Consider the following 24,746-nt stretch of genomic DNA (forward strand, 5'->3'; position numbering starts at 1 on the left):
GAACGGCCGCCATCTTAGGCTCCCCGCGCCGCCGCCGCCGCCTCGGTTTGTCTGGGTCACGTGGGGCGGAGCCGGTGGCGGTGCGGCGGGGAACGGAGCGGCGAGGAGCGGCGCGGCCGGAGGCTGAGGGGTGGCAGGCGCGATGGGGCAGTGCGGCATCACCTCTTCCAAAACCGTCCTCGTCTTCCTTAACCTTATCTTCTGGGTGAGCCCGGGGGCGGCTGGGGAGGGTCAGGGTCTCCGGGTGCGGGGCTGCCGCTCCCTCAGCCGTGCGGGAAGGGGAGGGCCCGAGCAGGCCGTGGCGTGAGGCCCGGCCCTGAGGGCGTTGCGGGCCCGGGCCGCCTCGCCGCTGTCCGGTCTTGCCTCACGTACGGTAGCAGCCGGGAACCCCCCACCCGCACCGCCTCGCCGGTTCAGTTTGTATTTAAACGTTTTCTGTTTAACAGGCATCTTGTGCCCCTTGGCGGGGACCCTCGTTTTAGCGGTGGGCGCAGCCCCTTCCCTCCTAGTCCAGCCCCCCGAAGTTGGGAGATGGATGAAGCTGGATCTGTTGTCCCAGTAGCTCGACAATAAAGGTTTAATGAGCATTAGAGATCTTGAGGTAGAGACGCTTGTGTAATTGAATACTGTTTGAGCTGCATTATTGAGGTTTTCAGGTCTTTGCCGACTTAATTTTTGTAGAGCTCTTACGGCCATCTAGGTTTTGGCCTTCTGCTTTAAGGATGTCTGTCCCAAATACTTAGTGGTAAGTATGGAGCACTGTTTTCTTCCTCGTATTTTAACACAAAATTAGGATATATGTATAACTTAACAGTCCAAAAGCAAATGTTATGTTTCGCTTCTTCCAGTAACCACGGTTGCATTGTAGTATTTCTGCATCACGTAAGCCTGCCGCAACTGTGCTGACAGTAAGACAAAAGCTTACTCGGCTTGGTGGAACAGTAGATTGCTGTAATCGACCTTTCTCAGGATGGATATACAGGCTGTAGCCTGGCATTATGTTCACTGTAATAATTGGCTTGTCAGAACAATATAACTGTAAATAAATAAAATTAAAGAATATTCTGTAAATTTTTAAGCATTCCTTTTCTACATTTAGCACCACATTTCTTATCCTCTAATCTCAGCTCCAGGAACAGAAGATCTGTTGTCCCAGCTGTTCAAAGATTTCAGCTTTGAAAAAGTAATAGTGGGTAACAAGATATTAGAGCATAAAAATGTAGCTATATATAGCTACATCATTTAATATTGAAAGCCGTAGGAAATCTAGCAAGTGTTACAGGATAAATGTTCTTGTCTAAATTTTTACAAAGGAATGTCTCTCATGGGCACCTAAAAATGAATTGTGGTCAGGGAAAATGCTTATTTGTGCAGTCTCACCAGCATTTGTGTATACAGTTATTCAGAGAGATGAGCAGTAAATGTGAGGCATATTTGACTTTAAGTGGTGCATATTAGGAGTCTGTAATTTTCACTGAGGTGTATAGGCTCCATTCTTTATTTTTGAAGTATGAGGTAGTTACATCAACCCTTTAGTACAGCTGTTTGGAGTCTGCTTTATTGGGTGTGGCTTTTTGTTACATGCATAGTTGCAAATGGTATTAAAAAAGCTATTTAGTAGGTGCTACGTCATACTTAAAAGTTTTTGACTGTACATGTTGTGAGTTGTGTCCTTGATGGCATCTTGAAGTAGATTTTTCTTTAGTTGCTGATATAAATTAGGCTCTGTTTTGAATAAATGAATGCAAATTCTGTATGCAATTTCTCCCCCACTGCAAAAGCTAAGTGGTAGTTTTTGTATTTTGTATATTTGAAAGGTGTTCTTTGTTATTTGCTGCATTTAGTAATTTCAGTACATCTCGAAGTTTGCAGTTGGGCAGCTGAGACAGTGGTGGGTACAAAGATATTTTGTGTAATGCTGAATCTAGCGCTTTACAATGCTTAATTACTTTTTTGATACAAACTTAATTTTAAATGAACAGATTGTATTTAGATAGCATGTGCTTCAGGTCAAATTAAAATGTCACTAATCCTGTATTCTGTAAACCCTCTCCAGCCGAAGAAGTCAACTTGTGCTGATAGGCCTTTGGCAGATAGGTAACTGGGTTGCTTGTGTTGGATCAACCTTACAGCTCATCGGCTGCATGTAGAATGAAGCAAGTTTTTTAAAAGTGAGAACTACAAAAATCAATGCTTTTCCTCTTTTTAGCAAGCTATAGCCTAAAAATAGGAAACTGCATACTTTAATCGAAGGTAGTACATCTTCATTTTGAAATGTCAAAAGAGAAAGAAGAATTCTAACTCTTGATCTAGCATGTGTTGTCTGTTGACTGAGCTGATCGTGTATGTTAACGTTTGGTACCTATCCAGTTGACAATGTAATCGCTTCTGTGCTGTTACAGAAATCTTTTGCTTGTCATTGATAAAGAGTTCCAATTTTGATAATTAGATTATCCAGATTTCCACTGAAACTTGACATTAGATAACTGCCTAAGTAACTATGAAACCTCCTTCAATTGCTTTTATAAATTTAATATGTGCATGTATAGGGTATCATATATAAATCTTATGTATTATGATCATCATCATCTTCACATAATAGCAAGTTACTTCTCCATAGTTTGCTGTCTAAAGTTCTGCAAGAGTAGCTGATCAAAGTGAATTACAACTTCCCTCCCACCCACCCCCAACCATGGGTCTCATTTGTGGGAGGATGTGAATGTTCAGAGTACTTTGATAGCTATCTTATGAACGTGGGATGTTCAGAAAATTATCACTTCTGCTGCTGAAGAAAAAGCAGAGATATTTTTTTTATGCTCTGTAGTCTAAGATGTAATTTCTTTTTTAAAAAATTTCTTTCAAGCCTTCTGAAAAAGGCAGATCAGGCTTGCTGACAGGTCATAACCATACCCATTCATCATCTATGACTGTTGACTCTAATAACCCAAACTCCACTCAGTTTGCCAGTGATTCCACGAGATCATGTCCTTTTGAAAAGTGTTGTGCTACTTACTAAATTTTCTAGTTGACACTATAGAAGAAGTCATCTTGTTTATGTGTGGTCTAGTGAAAACTTTTTTCACATCATGTTAAATTCTTACATTAACTGTACCTTCCTACGTGTTAGTGACAAGTACTGGATTTTTATTTATTTTTTTTAAAGAACACGTGCTGCAGAAACTATCTTCCTTTCACAGCAGGACAGGCGCTAGTTTATCTTGGAAAAAGCTGGATGGGTTTTACACACCTTTCCAAGTTTTTGTATGGTACTTTGACAGTTTAGCGGAGTTGTATTTGCAGGGGTGTCAAGCATAGAATACATCTACTGTAGACACACATATTGCCTTGAAAAAAGTACTGCAGGAAAACAGCATCGTGAGTAGTAGCCATCAGGAATAGCGTGATATAGATCTTGCATAAACATTTGTTAAAACTTGCCCTCCTTAAAAAAAATCTGATGAATATGGATTAGATTAATATGTTTTAGTGGGGTTTTTTGTTATGAATTAGTTTTGGAGGAGATAAGGACTGCTTTTCCTTTGCAATTTATCTTCAGTTGACCTTTATCTTGTCTCAAGTTTGCACAAGAACTATTTGGTCAACTAATGAACTCATTTTAATTTAGATGATGGTAAGTACTTTTCTTTAAGGAAAGGTATTGCATAGGAAGGAATTGTGATGTGAAAGACAGTACTTGTACTTTTTAGACATAATGAAACTTTAGTACATCCATTCTCATAAATATTTTTGGTGGAGTGGAAATCACAACATTGATCTGTCTGAGGATTTAGGACATTGTGTTTGGTTTTGGGGTTTTTTCAGCGGGGAAAGATTAGAATGACTGGTATGACAGGAAAACATTAAATTGTAGTCTTAAAAAAAACCCCACCTCAAAATAGCTGATAATCAGCAATATTTGTTGACATCTTTATGATAATCTTTTATTTGTAATTGGTCATATTCAACATTTAATCATAAAGTATTTGAGAATAGCGTGGTTTTGTTAAAGTACAAGTCTGCATTGATTTGAAAAAGGAAGAAATAAATTTACCTGGAACAAATATCTAAAGACTATAGTCAGATGTGTTTATTTTGTGGACTCTTAATTTAAGGCTTCATCAGGTGACTTGCATAATTCACTTGAAAGCAGTTTGAAGAAATGAGATGAAGACAAAAATGCTAGGGAAGTGTTTTCAGGCTTATGTTTAGGGTATAGGATAAATGGATAATATTGAGACTTGCTTGTAGTCCTGTTTCAAAAAAGGGAGTCTGTCTATTTTATCTTCCCAAAGAATATACGTGCTTTGACAGCCCGCTCTGCGAAAACAGTACCTAGTACCCTCTGTACCCTCTGCTTGCTTTGAGGTTTGTTCTTCACCTCTGTGTCTCGCTCCTTGAGAAAATGCGTGAACTCTGCTTCTGCCATACTTTCAACTCGGTGGTTGTGAACTAACTTTCTAAGTTGCTCATGCAATTATTTAACTGACTTGAAATCATTAGTTTTACAGTTCATTTGACCAAGCTATTCCAAAACGTTCTTTGGTATGATTGTTTAGAGAAATCTTAGGGCTTCAGTTCTGTACAACAAAAAATGCTTTCTACGTTTCTGTGCTCACCTTAAAACTTATGCATGTTCGTCACAGTACAGTAACCATAGTATTAGAAATTACGTGGTATTATCTTAGAGGAAGTAGCTGTGCTTAAAAGGAGCTGTAGGTATCAGTGTGCATGTAGTGTGTTTTGGGTTTCTGTTAGAAAAGGAAAATCCATTGGAATTTAGCAGTAGAAAGACAAAGTAGAAAAGTAGAGCTCGCTTCCTCTTACGTGTAAGAATAAGACAAATAATCTTTCTGTTTTACAGTGAGCTTGAGAATTTTTCTGATCTGGACTTTAGAAGCTGGGGTAACAAAGAAGTTGCTTGAGAGTTTTTGGTGATCAAAAACTATAATTGGAAGATGATCCCAAAGGCTACCTATCAGGCATTACTTGACTGCATCCTTTTTTGTCTTAAAGGCCATCACTTCTGGATGTTAAAGTTGAATGTTTTGTGCTTCTGCTGCAATGGTAGTGAAGTGAGTGTATTTGCAGGACTGTGTAACAGTTTGGAATCCAGTGCATTAAAGAAATTAATTTTGTATCAAAAATCAGGATTTAAAACTCTGGAAGTGTTGTGTCCTCTCTGAGTGATTTTTTTTCTTTTTTTTCTTCCCCCTTAGAATATTTGGACATGAATTTTCAGGTAGCAAACATGGGCTGGGCCCTGATTTTTTTTTGGTAAGGCTTCGATTCGCTTTTAAGTAATGCGGTAGTATCATTTATGTTTCTTTACAGGATTAATTTCAAGTCGTCTTTTTTAGGATTTTTTGCATCTGCTTAAAAGCAGAGCTCATACCTAACAAGCAAAAACAACTTGTAAAGCTAAATGTGATATCTTTTGAGTAGTACATGGAATTTGAACTAGCCTTTTATCTGGCAAAACTTTGTAGCATGGAGTAATAATCATCATTGTTCTTGTGCAGGGCAAGGAATCTGAAACGGTGAAGCACCGTGTCAAGTTACAACCCAGTGACTAAACAGGTGTGAAAGAATGGCTATATTGTTAACATCTATTTTAAACAAAACCTCCAAAACAATCTGCTGATGCACTGCCTCTTGCAATTAGTGATACTTAAAATGTAATGCCAAAAGCAAAAGCAGGCTAGCTCAGCCTTTTGCTTTAGCTGCAAGAGCATTTGTATTTGAAGGTTTTAGGCGTACTGTTACAGAACTGAATTTAGCTAGTATAGGCAAAGCAGTCTGGCTTACTTGAATTTTGTACAAGGCTTCATTTTGCAAGTCTTTAGAATATTTTGAACTACCTTACGAAGTTGGATGGAATTGATAGTATTCTTCCCCCAAAAGGTTTTGTAAGACAGATATAGCTCAGTGTTACAGTGAAATAGTTATTGATGAGAACAAAGTAGAAGAGTGTTAGGAAACCGTTGGGTTCTAAGGTGGATGGACACCAACTTAAGCAAGTAGAGAAAATAATGTCAAGTATGGGTGTGTTTTTTGGTTTGGAGAGGTGTGGAGAGGGAGATGGAAGTAGTGAAGTGCTGAAAAGAATGTAACAGAGAAATAAACAGATATCCTAGAGGGTATCTGAAGTTAAAACTGAAGAACTAGATTTTGAAGGACAGAAAGCTGAAAAAAATTAAAGCAGATCAGGAAAACTCTTTCTCTTTTCTGGCAGTAATCAGGCTATGAATACTTTAGTGTTGGAGAGAGCTGAAAATGTCAGAGAAAGACAGTAGAAGCCAAATAATGGAGTAGTGTGAAAAAACACTTTTTAAAGTACTCTGTTCTATGAAGCCCAAAAACTAGGTGGCAAAGCGCAACACCGGTGTCCCTGCTTATGGGTAGGAAATGTTCAGGTTTTGGTTTTGTGAAAAGTTTTGGCATTGAGAAAAGTAACTGTTATGAAGAATGAAACTGATATAACTGTAGACCCTCAAAAATCTCTCCTGGAGGGTATGTTTGTTTGTTTTAAAAAGGATGTTTGCATCAGACTAGAAAGGCAGTGAGAACAAAGATGCACTGAAGTTTAACATAAGGAAAGCAATACCGGGATTGGGAAGGTGGTCCTAGGACAGGATCTGGGGAGAAAAGGTGAAGGACTGTTAGTGTGGAAGTTTTCTTTTTTTTTTTCTCTGCTTCTTTTATCAAAAGCTATGCAGATGGTCAATCTGAATATATCATATTTTACAATCCTAATTTTGAAAGATGTTTTAGAAGTGGAATGAGTAATAATTGGGTTTAGAGCGGTTTCTGTGTCACTACCAAAATTTACCAATCAGCAATGTCAGTAGTAGGAATTTATAAGTAGGTGTCCTTACCAAAAAAGGTGAAATAGTCCTCTTACCTCATTGGACATCAGGTGTCAGTGATTTCTCCTAACATAGAGTACTTTCCTACCTTCATTTTCTTGTTCAGAGAGTATGTGGGTTTTTTTTTACTAAAACAGTAAATGAAATGCAGATTCTAAAGGGACAAACACTATTCTTTGGCCTTGTTAATTGAAAGAGTACCCCAAAAAAATTCAGAAGCTCTCTTTTAACGGTTCTGTTGTGTGTGAAGAAAATTCAATAGCAAGGTAAAAAGCAAAGGTAATGTGAAGGATAATGCTTTGTAAAGATATAAAATCTTTGGACAAGTTTTCATCAGATCAGTTTGGGAGTAAAATTAGTAGAGTAGTATAAGGAAGCATTAGTTTGTAAATGGAGTTGCAGTGCCTGTGGTCAATAAATAAATGATCAACAGAACAAGTAGTTTAAATATCTTACTTGCCAATCATCATCTTAGCTAGCCAAAATTCTAGCTTTCAAACTGCTGCAGTGTGTGAGCATTACTGAAAATGTGAAAACAATTCTTGGTGTGTGTTTGCAGCCTACTGGGGGGGGGAACCCACTCACAACAACAACAAAACCCAAATCCCGAACTGTTTCAAGGTGCATTTAGACAGCGTGTAGCCTTGTGTACCTCAGTGCCTGTGAACGGTGAAAGCTGACTTTGTGCAATAGGCGTGGGCTTAAGAGGCTGTATTATACTAGCCCAAAGATGGGGGGAAGCTTACTCACTGAGAACTCCAAATTTTAAATATGTTTTCATATAATGTTTTGTGACTATCATTGCGTGTATCATTGTGTTATTAGATCTTCCAGTTTTCCCTCCAATTCTTTGCATACTTTTTCCACATCTAATAACTACTTAGAGGCCCATGCCAAAGCAATACTGTCAAGCTTTTTCTGAACTATGAGGTCTATGTATTTTCCTCTGATGAGAAGGATGTCTAATTGTTCAAGCCTTTTGCAACAAACTGTCTTCATTGACTGTACTTGTCTTGGCAGTCTTTTTAAAGGTTAATTAATCCTAAAATAAGAGTATGCCACTTCAGGTTCAGTACTGCAAGTTAGATGCAAACAGCTCTAAAAGGGTGTGTGAATGCTGAATAACCAGTTATCTCCCTGGAGCACGCATGTGACCTGGCACAGATTCAGGAGCTGCTGCCATCTCTATTCAGAGCCTTGAGCAGATTAAGTTCAAGAATTCTTCCTTCAAGCCCTGTTTATCAAAGACCTATTTGAACTGTGCGCAGTTCATATATTTGGCTTCTAATCAATGATAGGAAATGCATGATTGTATTTGCGGTAGTTTTTTATTCAAATGTCTTTGACTTGAGCAAGTTCAAACTTCTGTACATTTACTGTTTACTCTGCCAGATAATAAGCATTGAGATTTGGATTATTTTATGATTTACACTCTTTTTTTTTTTTTTGTGATTGTCCTTGTGTCTTTCCTTGTGATACAGATTTCAGTTTCTCTAGATGATTCTGTATTTGAGAAGCAAATGATTTGAATGAATGATACTGTTTTGGGGTTTTGTTTTGTGGGGTTTTTTTCTTTTTAAAAGCACACGTTCAACTTTATTCTTGGGCTGCAGCAGCTAATAAATGCGTTTAACTGGTGCAGCACTGATCAGTGTAGATTGTATACTTTGTACAGGTAAAACTAAGTCTTTGTCTTTATCTGCTATCACGGTATTTATGCTTTATTTACATTAACATATAACATGGTACAATGGAGGTGGAACAAAACCCAGTTGTGCTGAGGACCAGATGCTGAAATTACTGAGTTGTAGGGAGGAAAGAAAGACGTCGGGCTAGTCTGGTCCCATTGACGGAACACCTGTTAGCAGTTAGCACAGTAAATGTATTCATCTTCTGGTTTAGTTTCATCCAAAGTGGGTCCTGTTACATGCTCCTAAGACTATTCAGTGATGCAGACCAGAAGGTAATAAGTGAAAATCATCAAAAGATGAGCAAAAAGGATTGCTTCAAAAGTGCTTTCCTAATCTCAGCTAAAATGCTGATTTAGATCTCTTTCCTGGTTTAGAGCAGGCTGAAGAGAACACTGAGCATCTCATGGTCATGATGTGAAAGGAAAAGGGGAGGCATTTGAAACTTGTTTTCCTGTGAACTGACTGGGTGGTGATGCTGTTCTCATTGTTCTGTGATAGACTAGGTATTGTACCTGTTCAAAAATAGCGATAAACCGTGATACACAGGAAAGGAGTTTTAACCTTCATAGGCACCTTTGCTTTCAGGACTTCCCTCCTTTCCCCCTTCACCACCAGCCCCACCCCCCAAAAAAAGGATTACTTGTTGAAGCAATTCTGAGGAAGAGATAGCAGTAGTTTTTAAGGGTATGGTCACCTCATCAAGTAGAGGCAATCAATGTCTTTATCTTCAACTTTCTCATTATTCTAGTGCAAGATTTTAGACATATGAATGCACACTGCTGTTCCCAAAATTCTGTAGTTTATTCCACAAAAATATCAATTCCACAACCTTCTTTAGAAGCAAAACCTAAGGCCAAATGCTGTCATGGCTGATTAGTCACCATAGGACCATGTGTGGAAAGGATTTAGTGAAGTCTTGAAACCAGGCAGCTTTAATCTGAGAAGCCTAAAGAAAAATCTGCTCTTCCAATAGTCATTACAAAAGAATTAATTCTTATAACAAGCACAGAGTGTGACTTTCCTTAGTTTCTGAGACAATATTTAATCTCTATGCTTGTCAGACTCGTCTTGTCTAGCATAATATGAGAAGAGCAAAGTTTCTTAAATGCATATGCTTTTCGAAGTAGAGAAGGAAAGTTAACACCTGTAGACAGTTTTTTAAAGGTTAAACTTGTTTTATTTCAAATGTATTCTTTAAATATATGGCTCATGGAGTTTGTGAACTAGATCCTTCTTAGAAAAGAAGGAAGCCACTTAAATTTCACACAATAGAGAAGGACAAAGGGGTTCACAAATGGTTCTGATTTCAGTTTTGGTAGATTTTCAGTGCCTGATGCCAGCCACAGCTGTGTTATTCATCTGCCACCTTGCAGTATACCATATTTCTAACAAGCATTTTAGTTCTTAGAGATTACATCACTGTCCTGTCATTCACATGCTTCATTGCTAGGCAACAGTTAATGTAATTCCATTGTTCAGTGACACTACTTTGAATCTTTGCTTTGTGTACAGAAATTGCATGTCTGCATTTTGCTATGTTGTACCTAATGTGGCAGGATTTGTATAGTTGGATTAGCATTTCAGCATCTTTTGTGCAAAGGGGTGATTTTGTAATAGCTTGTTCTCTTCAGATTGTCTTGTCTGGAGAAGATGTCTTGCTGTTGGTCTTTGACTCTTACGGAATTTCCAGTTTCACTACTGCTATGTCTACATAGCCCATTTTATTGGATGAACGTGAGCCTCCTGGATGCTTTTAAGATTCCTGTGGAGTACACGCTTATCTTCACTGCAGTAAGAGAGGCAGAGAGGTGAAATACATTGCTCGAATCCATGCAGAATTGATGATACTTTTGAGTTGGCTCTTAATACCTTTTTCTTTCACATAGGGTTTCTATAACAAAGTGCTGCAGGCAATAGTCCATTTGGAATGCATTATTCTAGCAGTCTTTATGCAGTATTGTTTTATAGGAAATAGTTGTGGTAATATTCCGGTACTTTTAGTACATAGCAGCAAACAGTGCTGACATACCAGGTAACAGTCGTCTTATGGCTTATCTTGTTCTGTGCCACACTGAACAGGTTGCCCAGAGAGGCTGTGGAATCACCATCCTTCGATTTTCAAGGCTTTGGACAAAGCGTTGAGCAACCTGGTCTGAAGTCATTGTTGACCCTGCTTTGACTAAATGATCTCCTGGCCTGAATTATTAATTGATTCTTTGATTCTACAACAGCATGACCCAATCTTGTAGTATTAAGGCTACTGGTACTAGCTGTATGCTTGTCTGTCGGCCCTCCTCTTTGCAGTGCGGGGATAGGGGTAGTTACAAGGCCACTAAGTGGGGAAGGAGGGCTGGAGGCAGCCTGCGGTGTTCTTCCTCAGATCAGAGCTGGAGTGTGTAATATTCCAGTTGAGTGAACTCCTGTGTCCAGGGTATGGGTTGGATTGTAATGGGGACGCTACCCTTTACAGCCAAATGAAATGCCCCAGATCGTAGCTTAGTTGTTGCATCTTCAGAGTGGATTGTTTTAGCTTAGCCTCGTATTGGGACACTGGAAAAGTGTGTCATGAAATATTCAAATTGTATTGTCCATCATTGCAAATCAATTGTATATAAATGCATCGTTTTAATATATAGCGGGACTGTTTCATTCTGCAGCAAGTGCAAAGACAGTTATTAAAGACATTTGTAAATCAAAAAATTGATAAGGCCCTTTTATTTTGAAATAAATGTATGTTAGCTGGCTCCTCAAGTAACAGCTGTCTATCCTTCACTGTGTTCTCAGCCTAAAGTTAGTGAAGGTATTGATGTGTTGCGATCCCTGTAACTGTAAGGGAGGTAAGGTCATATCAGGTGGATGTAAGTGCTTTGTCTTAGTGTTTTAAATTCGTGTAATAGCAGATCCATCCTACAGGTCTTATTTGCAGTATCTTTAAGTGATTTATTTGTTTAATAAAGACCATTTTGGACAATGATCCTTCTGAGAACATCTCTTCTAAAAACTGGGAAGTTCTCTAGTATGTGTCTGTAGATAGGTGGTTCTGCCTTTTAGTAATTGGTGTTTTATGTTTATTCCTACCTACTTTGTTATTAGAATCAGATTTTTCCAGTGCGGTGAATGCTTCAGAAAGGCAGCTGTTTCTAGCGGTTCATCTTTCCCTAGCAGAGGTTGGAGTATGCAATGTGTGTATCTACTCTGTTTTAACATTAAATCATAGGTAGTAATCAGCAAAATAGAAGAATAAGTAGTGGGTAAATAATGGCATATAAAAGAACTGCATACGTTTTCTGAAAACCTGTTGAATAGCAAATAACTTGCTGCTTGCATGGGCTGGAATCCTCTTCTCAAAAGTGTAAGACAGTTTGTGAATGTTAAACTATGGAGAAAGTGTGTAGTTCACAGCATGGGAAGTAAGTATTTGAGAACAGGGAGCAAGACTTTGATGTTTACAGCATGGTCGTTACCCTCACTTCTTGACTAAGTGCCTTGAGAAGACTCTCATAGTGTAGTGAAAACCAAGCGTGCATAGCTTAAATGTAGTTTGAAAACTGCTGGCTAGCCTCTGAGATGTTTCTAATAAACATATGCTATAACCTAGCAAAGATGTCTAAATTTAAAAAAAAAAACTTCTGAAGACTACTTTATGGTGTTTGATAAAATAATTGTTGCAAAGTAGCCTTGCTTAAAGGAGGGTTTGGTGTTCAAAGAAGCTTACCATGGTTACTGTGTCTGTTGTAGGCAGCAGCAGGCATACTGTGCTACGTGGGAGCCTATGTGTTCATCACATATGATGACTATGATCACTTCTTTGAGGATGTCTACACACTAATTCCAGCAGTTATCATCATAGCTGTGGGAACACTTCTCTTTATTATTGGACTTATTGGGTGCTGTGCCACAATTCGAGAAAGTCGCTGTGGACTTGCTACGGTAAGTTGCAGAGTTTTTATATGATGGTGTTTGCTTGTTGTATATTTGGCCACCTTCCCTTTTAATAGACTTCTAAAATATTTTAAGTTTTAATCTTATTTTATGGCCTTAAATGTTTTCCTCTTGTATTTTGTTATGAACATGTTATTTAAATTTTCTGTTTTGAATAGTGGTGGTAAACTAGCCAGTTCTTGCAGCAGCAGGCTCTTCAGTTTTACCTTTTGTTAGAACTGTGGTCATATCATTAAAAGATGTAAAACCATATCACGAAGTCACAATAGTCTTTGAAATCTCACTTTTATCTTTTCTGGGTGAAAAGCTGAAATTGGACTGAGAAAGGCGAGCCGGGACCCTTCTCAGTTTACGTATCTTGCATCAAGGTTAACTGAGGGTTATTATGATGCCTAAATACTTTATGTATGGCTTAATTTGGCCACTTTGTTTGCAATGTTTTGTTATGTGTTTCCAAGCATTTTGACTCTAATTTCAGCTTTAGAACTAGGTGGGAGAGAAGAGAGGCCAGCATTTAAACAGTCCCCATGGGGTTTTGGGGAGTTTTTTGTTGGATACTGTGTAGATTTTGGATTTATTTTAAATGTGCTCTTAAGTATAGCAAGACAAATGCATAGCTTGCTGTGTGTCAGTTGTTACAGGGCTTAATCTGAAGAAACATTCCCTTAGTCCGTCTACCACTCTTAGTAACAGTCTGGGCAGCTTCTTGGATGTGACATTCCTATTTATCTAACAGAAAGAAGATTGAAAGAAACACTTGATTAAAGCACTCCAGTAATGATGATTTCGGTCCTAATGATCAGCACTGCCTGGCTGGGCAGCTGCTTATTACTTGGTGAAGCTATGAACAGTAAAGTTTCTTGAATGAAGTCAATTCTGGGCTCAGTTGATGAACTTAATTGTCTGCTTTAAGTTATCTGTTAAATCAAACTGAAATAGTACTTAAATAGCAAAATCTACATGGAGACTTTCAGAAAGTAAATGGGTAAAACTATTTGTATTTTGTTTGTATTTTACAGTTTGTGATCATCCTGCTCTTGGTTTTTATCACTGAAGTTGTGGTGGTGGTTCTCGGATACATCTACAGAGCAAAGGTAATAACTTCTCAATTTTAGTAACTGTTTTGTGAACTGTGACCAAAATAGTCTTTACTGGATTTGATTTTGTAGAACCGTTAATGGGTATTTGTTAAGGGAATAAAACCACAGCTCTTAAGTGGGTTAATTGGAGATACTGATATCTTAAAATTTAGAACATTAATATATTTTAAAGCAGAAAGTTTTCTCATAAGCAAAAAACTAGCTGGAATATATCATAACAGTCAAACAGAAGAGGGGAGTCATGCTAATTGATACCTTTCCATTTTCCAGGTGGTCTTCTAACTTATTTATGCTTTGACTTTGTGAATGATTTAGGTTGCACAATATTTGAACATAGGGCATGTTGTTTTGATATGCAATAAGTTACATGTTGTCTTGTGTTTTGGTATACAGACTAACACTGCATAATAGTAAAATCAAATAGATTGAATGTGTTAATGTATACTGTCTAGCTTTATACAGGTTGTTGACAAGGGTTATAGCTAAAGAAATTATGACTTCTCCCACTGCTTGTTTAATGGAAGTTAAGAAACAGGACCAGAAAAATGAAATTGTGTTTCTACTAGCATAATACGTGGTGGAAATATACCACGTGGCATTAGAGATACTACAGTGTAGCCGGAAGAAATGACATTTCTAACTTGCACAGTTTCACTGGCTTTTGTTACATCTACATTTTTGCCAAAAAATTAGCAGAAAAGGCATTTTTAGCTGTGACGTAGTGTGATCGCAATACAGGGCGCTCCAGTGATATCTTAATAGCATGCTGAACTACAACACTATTTACCTTTCTTTGGCCTTCTGTGTTGATATAAACAATGCAGGTCTTAGTAGTTCAGTATTCTCTCCTTGCTTTCTCCTGCTATCCTGGAAGAAATGGTGGACAACCATTAAGTCAAAATCTAGAGTTTTTGCTTGGTTTACAAAGGAAGGCTGTCTTGAGTAAGCAGCTAATGAGAGGACCTTGAATTATGCATTATAAATCTGGCTTAACAGTTAGAATAGGTTGTTTCAACAGAAGCGCTCTGTCGGCAATGCTTAAATTCAGGATCCGTTTTTCTCATGGTCTACATCTCATTTCTGGTATCTTGGCAGTGCACTGAGAAGATGATTTGGGAGTCTGAAGTTTGTAGTGAAAGCAACTGAGGAGAGCAGTACAATTCCTGGAGAATGGGAAACGTGTTGAGTTTTTACGTGTTAACTTGAATGGTTGCCTTCTGCTCCAGTACTTGCAGAAATGTAGCGTGTTACAGTGTAGTTACTCAGGAATTACTGTGGATCTGATCTCGGCTAAGCTGTGGTCATCTTACTGTCTTCTGTGTTCTTGCTTAAACAAGTGGCTTGCTCTTTTCCAGTTAACAGCATTCAAAGCAGATAAAAGCAGATGCATAGATCTTTCTTCCCTAGTCCATCTGAAATTACACACTTGGAAATTGGATTGGTGCCAGCTGTGTTCCTGTTGCCTCATTTTTTGTCTTGCTGTCATGCAGTTTCACAGCTGTAGGTAACTAGGGTCAGAGCTTGGGGGGAAAAGGGAAGGTAGTCTCTTTTTTGGTGGTAGTCTTATGTTAAGCCATTTGTGGGAGTCAGTATTTAGAAACTAAATCTTAAGCCTTTTGAAAGGACAGGCAGGTTTTGTTAGTAAAAATGGCAAGTTTCTACTAGTCTGCAGTACTTAGCATCTTAAACTATTGTTTTCAAGTGCAACAGGAGTGTCAGAAATAAATTTATTACCAGTGAACTGGGAGGTAAAATCTGCTTAGATTTCTGATTATTTTTGTCAGGATAAGTAAGGCAGCTCTGTGCTTTCGTAGAAGAAACAGCAGAACAAAATTAGCAAAGCTTCTGTGTGCTGACTTGGCATGTATAGATCTGTGGGACTTTTGTGTGTTTGGCTGTGGTTTTTTGTTTGGTGTTTTTTTTTTAAAGGCAGTCGAATCATTAGAATTACTTTAGTGTTAACTGTACAAACTTCTAAACAAAACTTTACGAACAAGAGGAAAGGCTGAAGTTACGGCAGTTGTTCATCAAAACTGTTGATACCAAGTGAGGCTGAGTATAATGTTGTCTGAAAAGTAGCATTGTATCCTTTTAAATTAAGATACAATGACCGATTTCAAAATCGCTTTATTTTCCAATGTACCTCTGTAAACCTGTGTGTGAGGACCCAGTTGAGACTCCTACTCCTTCAGAACAATGTGAAGCATGCTTGGGTCAATTGTGATAGACTGACCTGCTGTAGAATCTGCTAGGTTTGGTCCTTATCGGTAAAAGTGAGGCTTTTTGTAAATGGCAGTAGGGATTAAGCAAGCGGTCAGTTGGCTGAGGACTTACTGGCTTTTTCCCCCTGAGTGGAGTAGTTCACTCCATTTTTTCATAAAACCTGCCAGTTAGCTAGAATTAGTGACTTCTGTTTGCATTGTATGTAATTTGCATGGCTTTCAGGCATAATGTTGCCCTAATTGAACAATAAGCCAAATGATATACAAGCGAGTACTGAGATAAATTGTTTAAAAACCTATATGACAAATTGAACAGCTGTTTTGTTATATGAATTGGAGTTTTAAATCACATTAGTTAAATCATCAAACAAATGGTTTTAAGCTAGTCTGAAACAAGTCGCAGGCAGAATTGACTTTTATTCATATCTATCTTGATACAGATTTACCTGTAAAGGTAACCAGTGTTCTTGGGTGGGGGGAATGATTCTTGTGCTATTGCTGCAGAAAATTCTTCCGTTAAAGCATTTAAGGGAATGATGTGTTGGCAAGACCTTCCTACTGTAACTTGCAAATCTAAAGAATATGCATGCTTAGTTAATGCCGAGCCCTAAGATTACATTCCTTGCACATAAGTCCGTTGCATGCGATAGAAAAAAATCGATTCGGAGCTAATCTTACTATTGTACAAATGTTTAGCTACACCAAACTTTCTGTGCATTTAAGTAACAGTTTACAGTGAAGCATATTACTTTAAAGGTTTTAGTAAGAAAATGGGCATTGTAAGACTTCTTTTTGGGGGACAAGTGATGATTTTTGGGTGGCATCCATTTCTAATGCATGTACTCGACAGCATCTTTAGCAGCTTGACTCATCTTCAGTAGCTTTAGGAGCTATTCCAGTAGCTGTTGCTAAGTACAATGTACTGCCATCAACACTTCTTGGGAAGGGGGGGGGGATGACTGGGACTGAACAGACAGCTCAGTCACTGTAAGATAGGGTAGTCAGCCAAAAAAGACCTCATCTTTGTGAAGTTACCTGTGCTTCAGTCAGAATGGGGAGAGCAAGTGCTGTGACTTACTCATATTCTTGTGGTCCCAAAGGGAACAAGTTAGCCCAGATGGTTATGCTGGTTTTGGTTTGGAACTTTGAAGGAGTGTGAGGAAGTGGAAAGGTGAATGCATGCTCTTATGGAGAGCTCTTCCTGGAATGTCTGCTGCAGTGTCATGATAAAAGCAGTTTCCTTCCTGATATACATAGCAAAGCTGCTCTGTCTAAAATCTTAGGGAAGATAGCTGCTTGGTGGTTTTTTTTCTTGTTCATTAGCTGCAAGCTAGCAACATGTTTGCAAACATCAAGTTAGAATTTTAAGAAGCTATACCACCAAAGTATGCTGATTTCAGGTGATAAGTAGTTACCTTGGTTTCCTGAATTGCTATAATTAGAGGTGAAATAATTTTACCTATATCTGTACTATTTCTGTTGGTGTGCTGATGCAGATGCTTTCCTGATACTTCACAGGTGGAGGATGAAGTTGATCACAGCATTCGGAAAGTATACAATGGGTACAATGGGACAAATCCTGATGCAGCCAGTCGTGCTATTGACTATGTACAAAGGCAGGTGAGACGGCGAGGCACGTGGGAACTCTTCAGTCCTTTCTGTCCATAAAACAGAGATGCTGTGTTGCTCTGCTACTTGTGTAGCATATCTTCCTCCATTGTGGACAAATCTAGGAAACAGCTGATTGGTCAATAAATAGCTTAACCCAGTTAAAATTAGTAGAAATATGACATTGTTGACGGGGAGATACATTTTGTGTAATTGGCTATCTGAATCAGTGTTTGGATTCAAATATTTAGTACTTATGGTTTTTTCTGCAATAGAACATAATCTTAATATGCTTGTGTTCTTGATACTGCAATTAGAATTGCTGTCTTATCCCACTTCTTGACTGATAAACACATGTGCTCTTTACCCGTATGATCTTTTTCAGTTGCGCTGCTGTGGGATCCATAACTATTCAGACTGGGAGAATACTGTCTGGTTCAAACAAACTAAAAACAACAGTGTGCCGCTTAGCTGTTGCAAAGCAGCCCTCAGCAATTGTACTGGCAGTTTGACCCGCCCAATGGACCTTTATTCTGAGGTAAGACAGCCAAAGTATGAGCTTAGGTAGCCATGTGCTTTTGCTGACAATTGTTCAATATTCTTTTCAGTGGGAGCATGAAGTCTTGGCTGTATTTGCTTTAACAGGAAATAAACATGGTTTCTAGAGGCGGGAAGGAAAAACCCCTCTCTCCTTTTTTCATCTGTGATGTACTAAGTAATGGCTCTCTTAGTGGTTGGATTACTGCCCTGTTTGCTGTTGGGTTTTTTTGGTGTGTGTCTAAATGTGGTTGCCAGATGGATATGTAAGAAGTCTATTTGTTTCAGGGGTGTGAGGCTCTGGTTGTAAAGAAGCTTCAAGAGATCATGATGTATGTCATCTGGGCAGCGCTAGCATTTGCTGCTATTCAGGTAAGAGAATATTCTTCAGCTGTAAACTTTTTCTCCATTAAAATTCTGAACTCCTCTCCAGGTTATTACAGGTATTCACAGCATGATGACACATTTACTCCCTGCTTGATTTTGGGGGGATAAATAAACATCGGTCAAAAGGATCTAAACACTTTAACACAGAACTTCTCAACCATGCATGGTCTCAAAACTACTGCTGTGTGGATGTATATTCTCTTGGATTTGAAGGTAGCTGAACAGGCAATGTTACATGCGGTAATCTACTAGAATCTAAACAGTAAATATTTCTTGAAAACTAATTATTTAAGTGTTACATATCATGAATGTGCTCTGATGGCATTTAACACTTGCAGAATTTGCATAGTTTAGTTTCCAACTTTAAACTAGATAGCTCATAACTTCATGCCATTTTAGAGGTACATCAGGTGAACTATGCTTCATGGCATACGAGTAATGTCAGGACCAGCCAGGAAATACACTAGGGTTTTAGATAGCGTACTCTGCTCTTTCTCTACATAGCTTTGCATTGTGTCTTGAAGATTTCTTGATTTCTGAACTTTAAAAAAAGAGGTTCTAAACTGGAGACCCTGCATACTTAAAGTTGATCACAGGCTGTCTCTTCTGCGAACCTCAATTGTTACAGTTAACCTGGTCATAAGAAAGTAACTGAGGAAACAGACTAATGTGTATCTCAGTATTTATTTGGATTTTTTTAAAAGCAAGAGAAGGACTGTCTTTAAACATATCTGTAACATTGGAGTTTTGAATGCTCGTCAATTTGACAGGCTTAGTATATCAATCACATTATTTTCAGCCTGTGCCAGTGTTACAGCCTCTGAGAAATGTAGTATGTATGCTGAATCCCCAACAGACTTGACAACTCCTTTCAAAATTACTTTTGTGCCCTTAATAGCATTTGAATTCAGAAAACATTGTACTTGCTGAGTCAGGTGGTTTAGGCACTTCTGTTTTCAAAAAGAGCTTTTGAGCTGGATTGTATGTTTGAAGGTAATAATCTATTTGCAAACAGTTTTGTGAAAACATGGTTAAACTTCTGTTTCACTGCTACAAGGATATAGGTAATGCTGTATACAGTAATACTGTTGAACTGTCCAGAACCAGATTACTTCAGCTGTGGAACTTTAAATTTGGTGAGACGTGTGCTCAGTCTTCTGAAGGAAGGTATTTTTTTAATTGCCGTTCTTAAAGCTTTAACAGTTAAAGCTTTATTTAGTCTGCTTGAACACTGAAATATATTTCTGTAATGTAAGTTATTTACCACAACTGCGGTTACTGTGGCAGATTTTTTTTTATATAGGAAAAAAATGTATGTTATGAGGCTGGGCGAGCTGAATCCTAAGTGGAGGGATTATTCCTAGTTTTGGAGTTTGCAGGTTGATTAACAGGTCCGTGCCAAAATGCGGCACAGTCATAATCCTCTCTGGGACTGCGCTGGAATTTCTGATACATGCTTGCAATGGAAATGTGGCTGTTTGCATCCTTCTGTTACTCCTGGCTCATCAATTCTAGGCAAGCGTGTTAGTTGTATCTCTTCTGCAGTGGGTGTTCTTTGATTTGTCTCCGCGTGTCAGTAATCAACCTACTGGCAGAAAGTACATATTGTATAAACAGTTTGTCAAGAGCACAAGAACATCAGAGAAGTTTCTTTGCTACTGCTGCAGTATAGCATTTTGAAATCTTACTTTGCTTAAAGTTAAAACAAGCTATGTGACACCTGTTTAGAAAATGAATAGAGATAAATATAGAATACAGGGTGTTGGGAATACCCTTGAAATTTCTCTGTAATATTCACTGTTAATCACATTGAAGTTGTATCAGAGGTCGTATTTTTGTATCCTTGCTCCACAGTTCAAATGGTTGTAAATTCACATTTTAAAAAGATGTTAGTTTAAGTCAAGTTGATACTAAAAAGTATTCAAACTGTTCTATTGTTTTTCTCCTGCAACTTAAGACATAAGTTGTGACATCTTAATTTGTATTACAGAATTTAACTATGTACTTAGTCTGATTCTCAGCAAAATAGTCTGTGGGCTAATTGAAACTGAGGTAAGAATGTAAACTTCAGCAAGTGGCCTGTAACCTAGGTCATGTCCTGTAAACTTGGGGGAGTAATTATGTTTTTCTTAGCTTTTGGTGAATTTTACTACCTTTCCTAAACTCACAGCATAGAGTCCACTTTGAACTGATTGTTTTTTTTATGTTATGCACTAAGACTGTTCAAAGTTCATTACCTCTAACAGGTTACATTCAACAAGTTTAGCCTTCAGTACTTCATTTAAATGAAAAGACTGAGAAGAGGAGAATTTTTGTGAGGCTGGGAATTTGTGGAAAGTTTAGTCTCTTCTGCATAGAAGTAAATTTTGGTGTGTTCATGTTTCAGTTACTGTGTGAATCTTCTAGTGTGCAAGAATTCCCTGGTCTCAACCACAGTGACAGCACAGAAATACTAAAAAATGGGAGGCAAACTGGAGGGAGCAAAGGCATTGCAGTGCAGTAGAAGTGCTGCTTGATTAGCTGCAGAGTTCCTTCTTAAAGATAGCTTTTGTAGTTAGCAGTCACTTACCAGGTACTGAGCTTGTATACACACAGCTAGTGAACTGCTTTTTTGTACAAAAGAGGTTTCATGAAAGTAAACTGAATATAGCTGCTGCTAGCAGGCAAACTGGAAAAAAAAAAAACCCACACGAAACAAACCCCCCACACAAAACAGAACACACACACACACACAAACCCAAACAACAAACCACACAAAAAAACCCAAAATAAACCTTCTGACTGTGGGAGATCTGTCTAAACTTTTTCTTAAAGTTGAAGAGGGATGCATGGATCCTTCTTCAACACAGACTTCTAAAATATCTTTGTTCACAATGTTAAGTAGCAACTGAAGAGGAACAGAATCAAATGCCTTAAAAAAGCTTCAGAGGTACTAGCATATTTTTAAAAAAGATGTACTAAATAATTCCTGTAGAGAAAGTTGAAATACAGCGTTTATTTCTGTGTTTACAGTGGATTCTAGGAAAATGCTCACTGGCCTCCTTAAGGATATAAATTATTTCAGTACTAACTCAGAAGTTGATTACATGAGTAGTTATTACAGCACCTGATTGTTTCATATTTTACACAACTCTATATAAATTGAATGTCTTGAGTAATTTACCAGTGTTATCTTTGTGTGAATAACTGTAAATGTGATGGAACTACTTTATTTGAAATACATGATTAGAATTAATTATACCAAATGATTAAAGGAGGTGTTTTTCTGTAGCACATTCTTCATTTTATCCTTGTTTTGAACAGGGGAAAAAGATGAAAAAAGAAGTTTTTGTACTTGCAGGCCACAAGCCATCTTCAGCGTTCTGTAGCCACTGACAACAACCATAACCTCTCCATCTCCTGAGTCTAACTTAAGCTGTGTTTTGTTTTTGGTTTTTTTTTTAATTCTGAATATTCCCTCCTCACTTAGAAGGGCTGTGTCCATGAAGAGTCATTCTCTTCTGTAACTGGTGTTTTCCTTACTCTGACACGAATAAAACAACCTGAGCAACCTGATCTAGTTGAAGATGTCCCTGCTCATTGCAGGAGGGTTGAACTAGATGGCCTTTAACAGGTACCTTCCAACCCAAACTGTTCTGTGATTCTTTGATAACATGCGTCTGTGAACTGGAACCACCCACGTACTGATGGAAAGTGAAGAAAGGTGCTGTCTTTACCAACAGGCTGAAGTGCCATGCTCTAGGTCACTCTCCCTGTGCTTTTTTGAACCCGAGCTGGTTTCTGCTGTGGATCCAAAGCAGATAATGCACTCTAGACCAAGAATATTACTAGTCTTTATAGCTTGTTCCTTTCCAGGGAATTAAAAGCTCATATTAGAATTTCATCATGTATCTTTTTAATCAGTGCTTATTTAGAGTTAGAATTTTTGAAACATTCTCTCTTCAGTCTTTCAGCATGCTTAAGTACTATGTTGCATGGACCATCATTTAGTTTTAAAACTTGTTACATATGTGATGTTTACATCAGACTTTATTTAAAAAGTGAATATTTCTCCTTTTGCCAGTTCTCCTTTTGCCCCAGAGCTGTGTTTTGCCTGGGTTTTTGCTGTATCGATGAAGAAGCTTTACACTTTGTCTGCTCACTCGTTTCATTCTTGTTTGCTTTCCGTTCAAGGGTGTTTTTTGGGGTGAGGTTTTTGGGGTTTTTTTGGAAACTTACTTACCTTCTGGGTACTGCTTTATAATCTGGAGCTATGACAGGAGCCTCTTGAAATATTTGCATCTGTGAACAAACGTCTATGCATATGGCCAAGTCAATACAATTTCTTACTTTACGAGAAGCTATTGCCAATTATCTGTAGGCCATGGAACACAATAGTGTACCTCATTTTTTTTGTAGGTACGGACTTACTCTACCTTCAGTAAACATGCGACTTCTATAAAATATTATGCCTTACATCCTTGATTACGTTCATCTGATTTAAGTCTTGTAAATGTGTACTGGGAGATCATACCCTAAATTCCTGGCAGACTTGCCAGCACAGTCATGGTACTGTGAATTTCAACAGCAGGAAAATGTCTAAAAGTGAATAATTCACACTGGACCTGAGCTTTCTAATATGACATTTTAACAGAGATTGAGCATTCGAAAGATTTCAGTGGTGAAGTAGGTTCATAAAACCCTGAAGTTTTGCTCTTTCTCATCATAGCAATTAGAGGCTAATGCATTTGAATTTCACTTTGATTTTTCATACCGGATACAGTATCTAAAAATCTGTACTTTTCATAAAAAAAGAGTTTTATTTCTTCCATCTGAATTATTGAGGCAGAATATAAGTGCCTGACCAAAAAACCCCTTTTGTTAAAGATGTCCAAGACAATCTTGCAGGAGAATAAGGCTGGAGTTCCTGGCCCTTGCTTTTTGCAGCAGGAAGTGAAGCTTCTTCAAGAACAATGCATTTGTTGCCATATACTTTATGGATAATTTCAGTCTTGCGAAGCATGCTGACAATTTCTGTGCTGAGGTTAAATCTCTTGAAGTTCCTTCTTTGTACTCAGCTTGTTTTCTTTTTTTTTTCCTCCATAGCTTCTGGGCATGTTGTGTGCCTGTATAGTACTATGTAGGAGGAGTCGGGATCCTGCCTACGAACTTCTCATCACTGGCGGAACCTATGCCTAGAAGAGAATGCGAACACGCAGCTCAATCTTATCTCACTTACGTGGAAGGTGAATGGGCCGGGTCTACTGCGATAGCTTTCTTGCCCTAAGCTTGGTCTAAGCACACCTTTCACAGATGAGGACAGCTGTACTGTACACTGGTGACGGGCAAAACAGCTCAGCTTTACACACACCCATATAATTACCTGTGACTTTCACTGTTTTCGCCAGCTATTCATGTATGTAAATGTTTTAGTATACTAGTAAACTTTCTAATTTCAGAACCGTTTGCAAGTTAAGTGTAATTCGGTTGATCCTATGAAAGTCGAAGGATGTGTGCCTACTTTGTTAGATTACCTCTAAGCATTAACTGGCTGATTCTTGCATATAGAGACAGGATGTCTTAAACCTTCACTACATGGAACTTTTCTGGCCAAAGTTGTACGAAGGAAGCCAGCTGTATTTAAGTTGAGAAAAAATACTTTAATCTTGCCCCTCACCAGTGTTACTTTTTAAAAAAAACACTTTGAAGTCCAGTACACTTTATATATATAAAATTGTAAAGAAAAGACTAAATACAATTTTAGGATCATGTGACTGCAGTTTTGATGTTCAGAGATCAAATCTTTCAAACATTAGTGGTTTAAAATACAAGCTGGCTTTTCAGGAGTATAATGTATGCACTACTGTTCTATAATGAAATATTTCATTTTTCTATGAAGAGCGGTTTTATGTGTTGAGTGAACTGTTAGACCGTAGATCTTTAAAAAAAAAAAAGTTTGGAAACAATGTAGCCATGTAGAGTAGCAAAGTAGTATGTGAAAGTGATCTCAACTGTAAATAGTAAACCGGATTAAATAAATCTCTGTATATCCTCCCTATAAACATGTCTGTTTTCTGTTTAAGATTCTAGTGTATTTGTTCAAATGGAGTCCTGGTGTGCTAGAAGCATAAGCATTAGTATGAAAGCACCAGTTTTAAGTGGCTTCACATAAATAGATCTGTATTTAAGGTTTAGTGGAAGCTTGATTGTATCCTATTTTTGTTCTTTTTGTTTGAAACAACACGAGAGAAACACAGCACAACAAACTTGATTGAACTTGGTGGAAAGTTAACATCTTGGAAATACAATTAAGGAAGAATTTGCCTCTCAACAGTGGGGGATGAATAGCCATACAATAACTGCTGTATGTTAATCATGCATTAATGTGTCTTATGTTATTCAGATGCTTAGTCA

The 24,746-nt window shown here is 38.0% G+C and overlaps 1 protein-coding gene across 1 annotated transcript; it reads left to right on the forward strand.

The window, feature by feature from the left end:
• On the forward strand, window positions 1-24,394 carry TSPAN3 (tetraspanin 3). Its single transcript, XM_075764711.1, has 7 exons — window positions 1-205; window positions 12,296-12,487; window positions 13,519-13,593; window positions 17,340-17,441; window positions 17,815-17,967; window positions 18,255-18,338; window positions 23,439-24,394. Exons 1-7 carry the CDS (start codon window positions 143-145, stop codon window positions 23,529-23,531), a joined length of 762 nt encoding a protein of 253 aa, XP_075620826.1. The 5' UTR covers window positions 1-142; the 3' UTR covers window positions 23,532-24,394.
• Window positions 24,395-24,746: the final 352 nt, after the last annotated feature.

Source organism: Balearica regulorum, chromosome 12 (genome assembly GCF_011004875.1).
Source record: "Balearica regulorum gibbericeps isolate bBalReg1 chromosome 12, bBalReg1.pri, whole genome shotgun sequence".
In the NCBI taxonomy this organism is placed as follows: Eukaryota; Metazoa; Chordata; class Aves; order Gruiformes; family Gruidae; genus Balearica; species Balearica regulorum.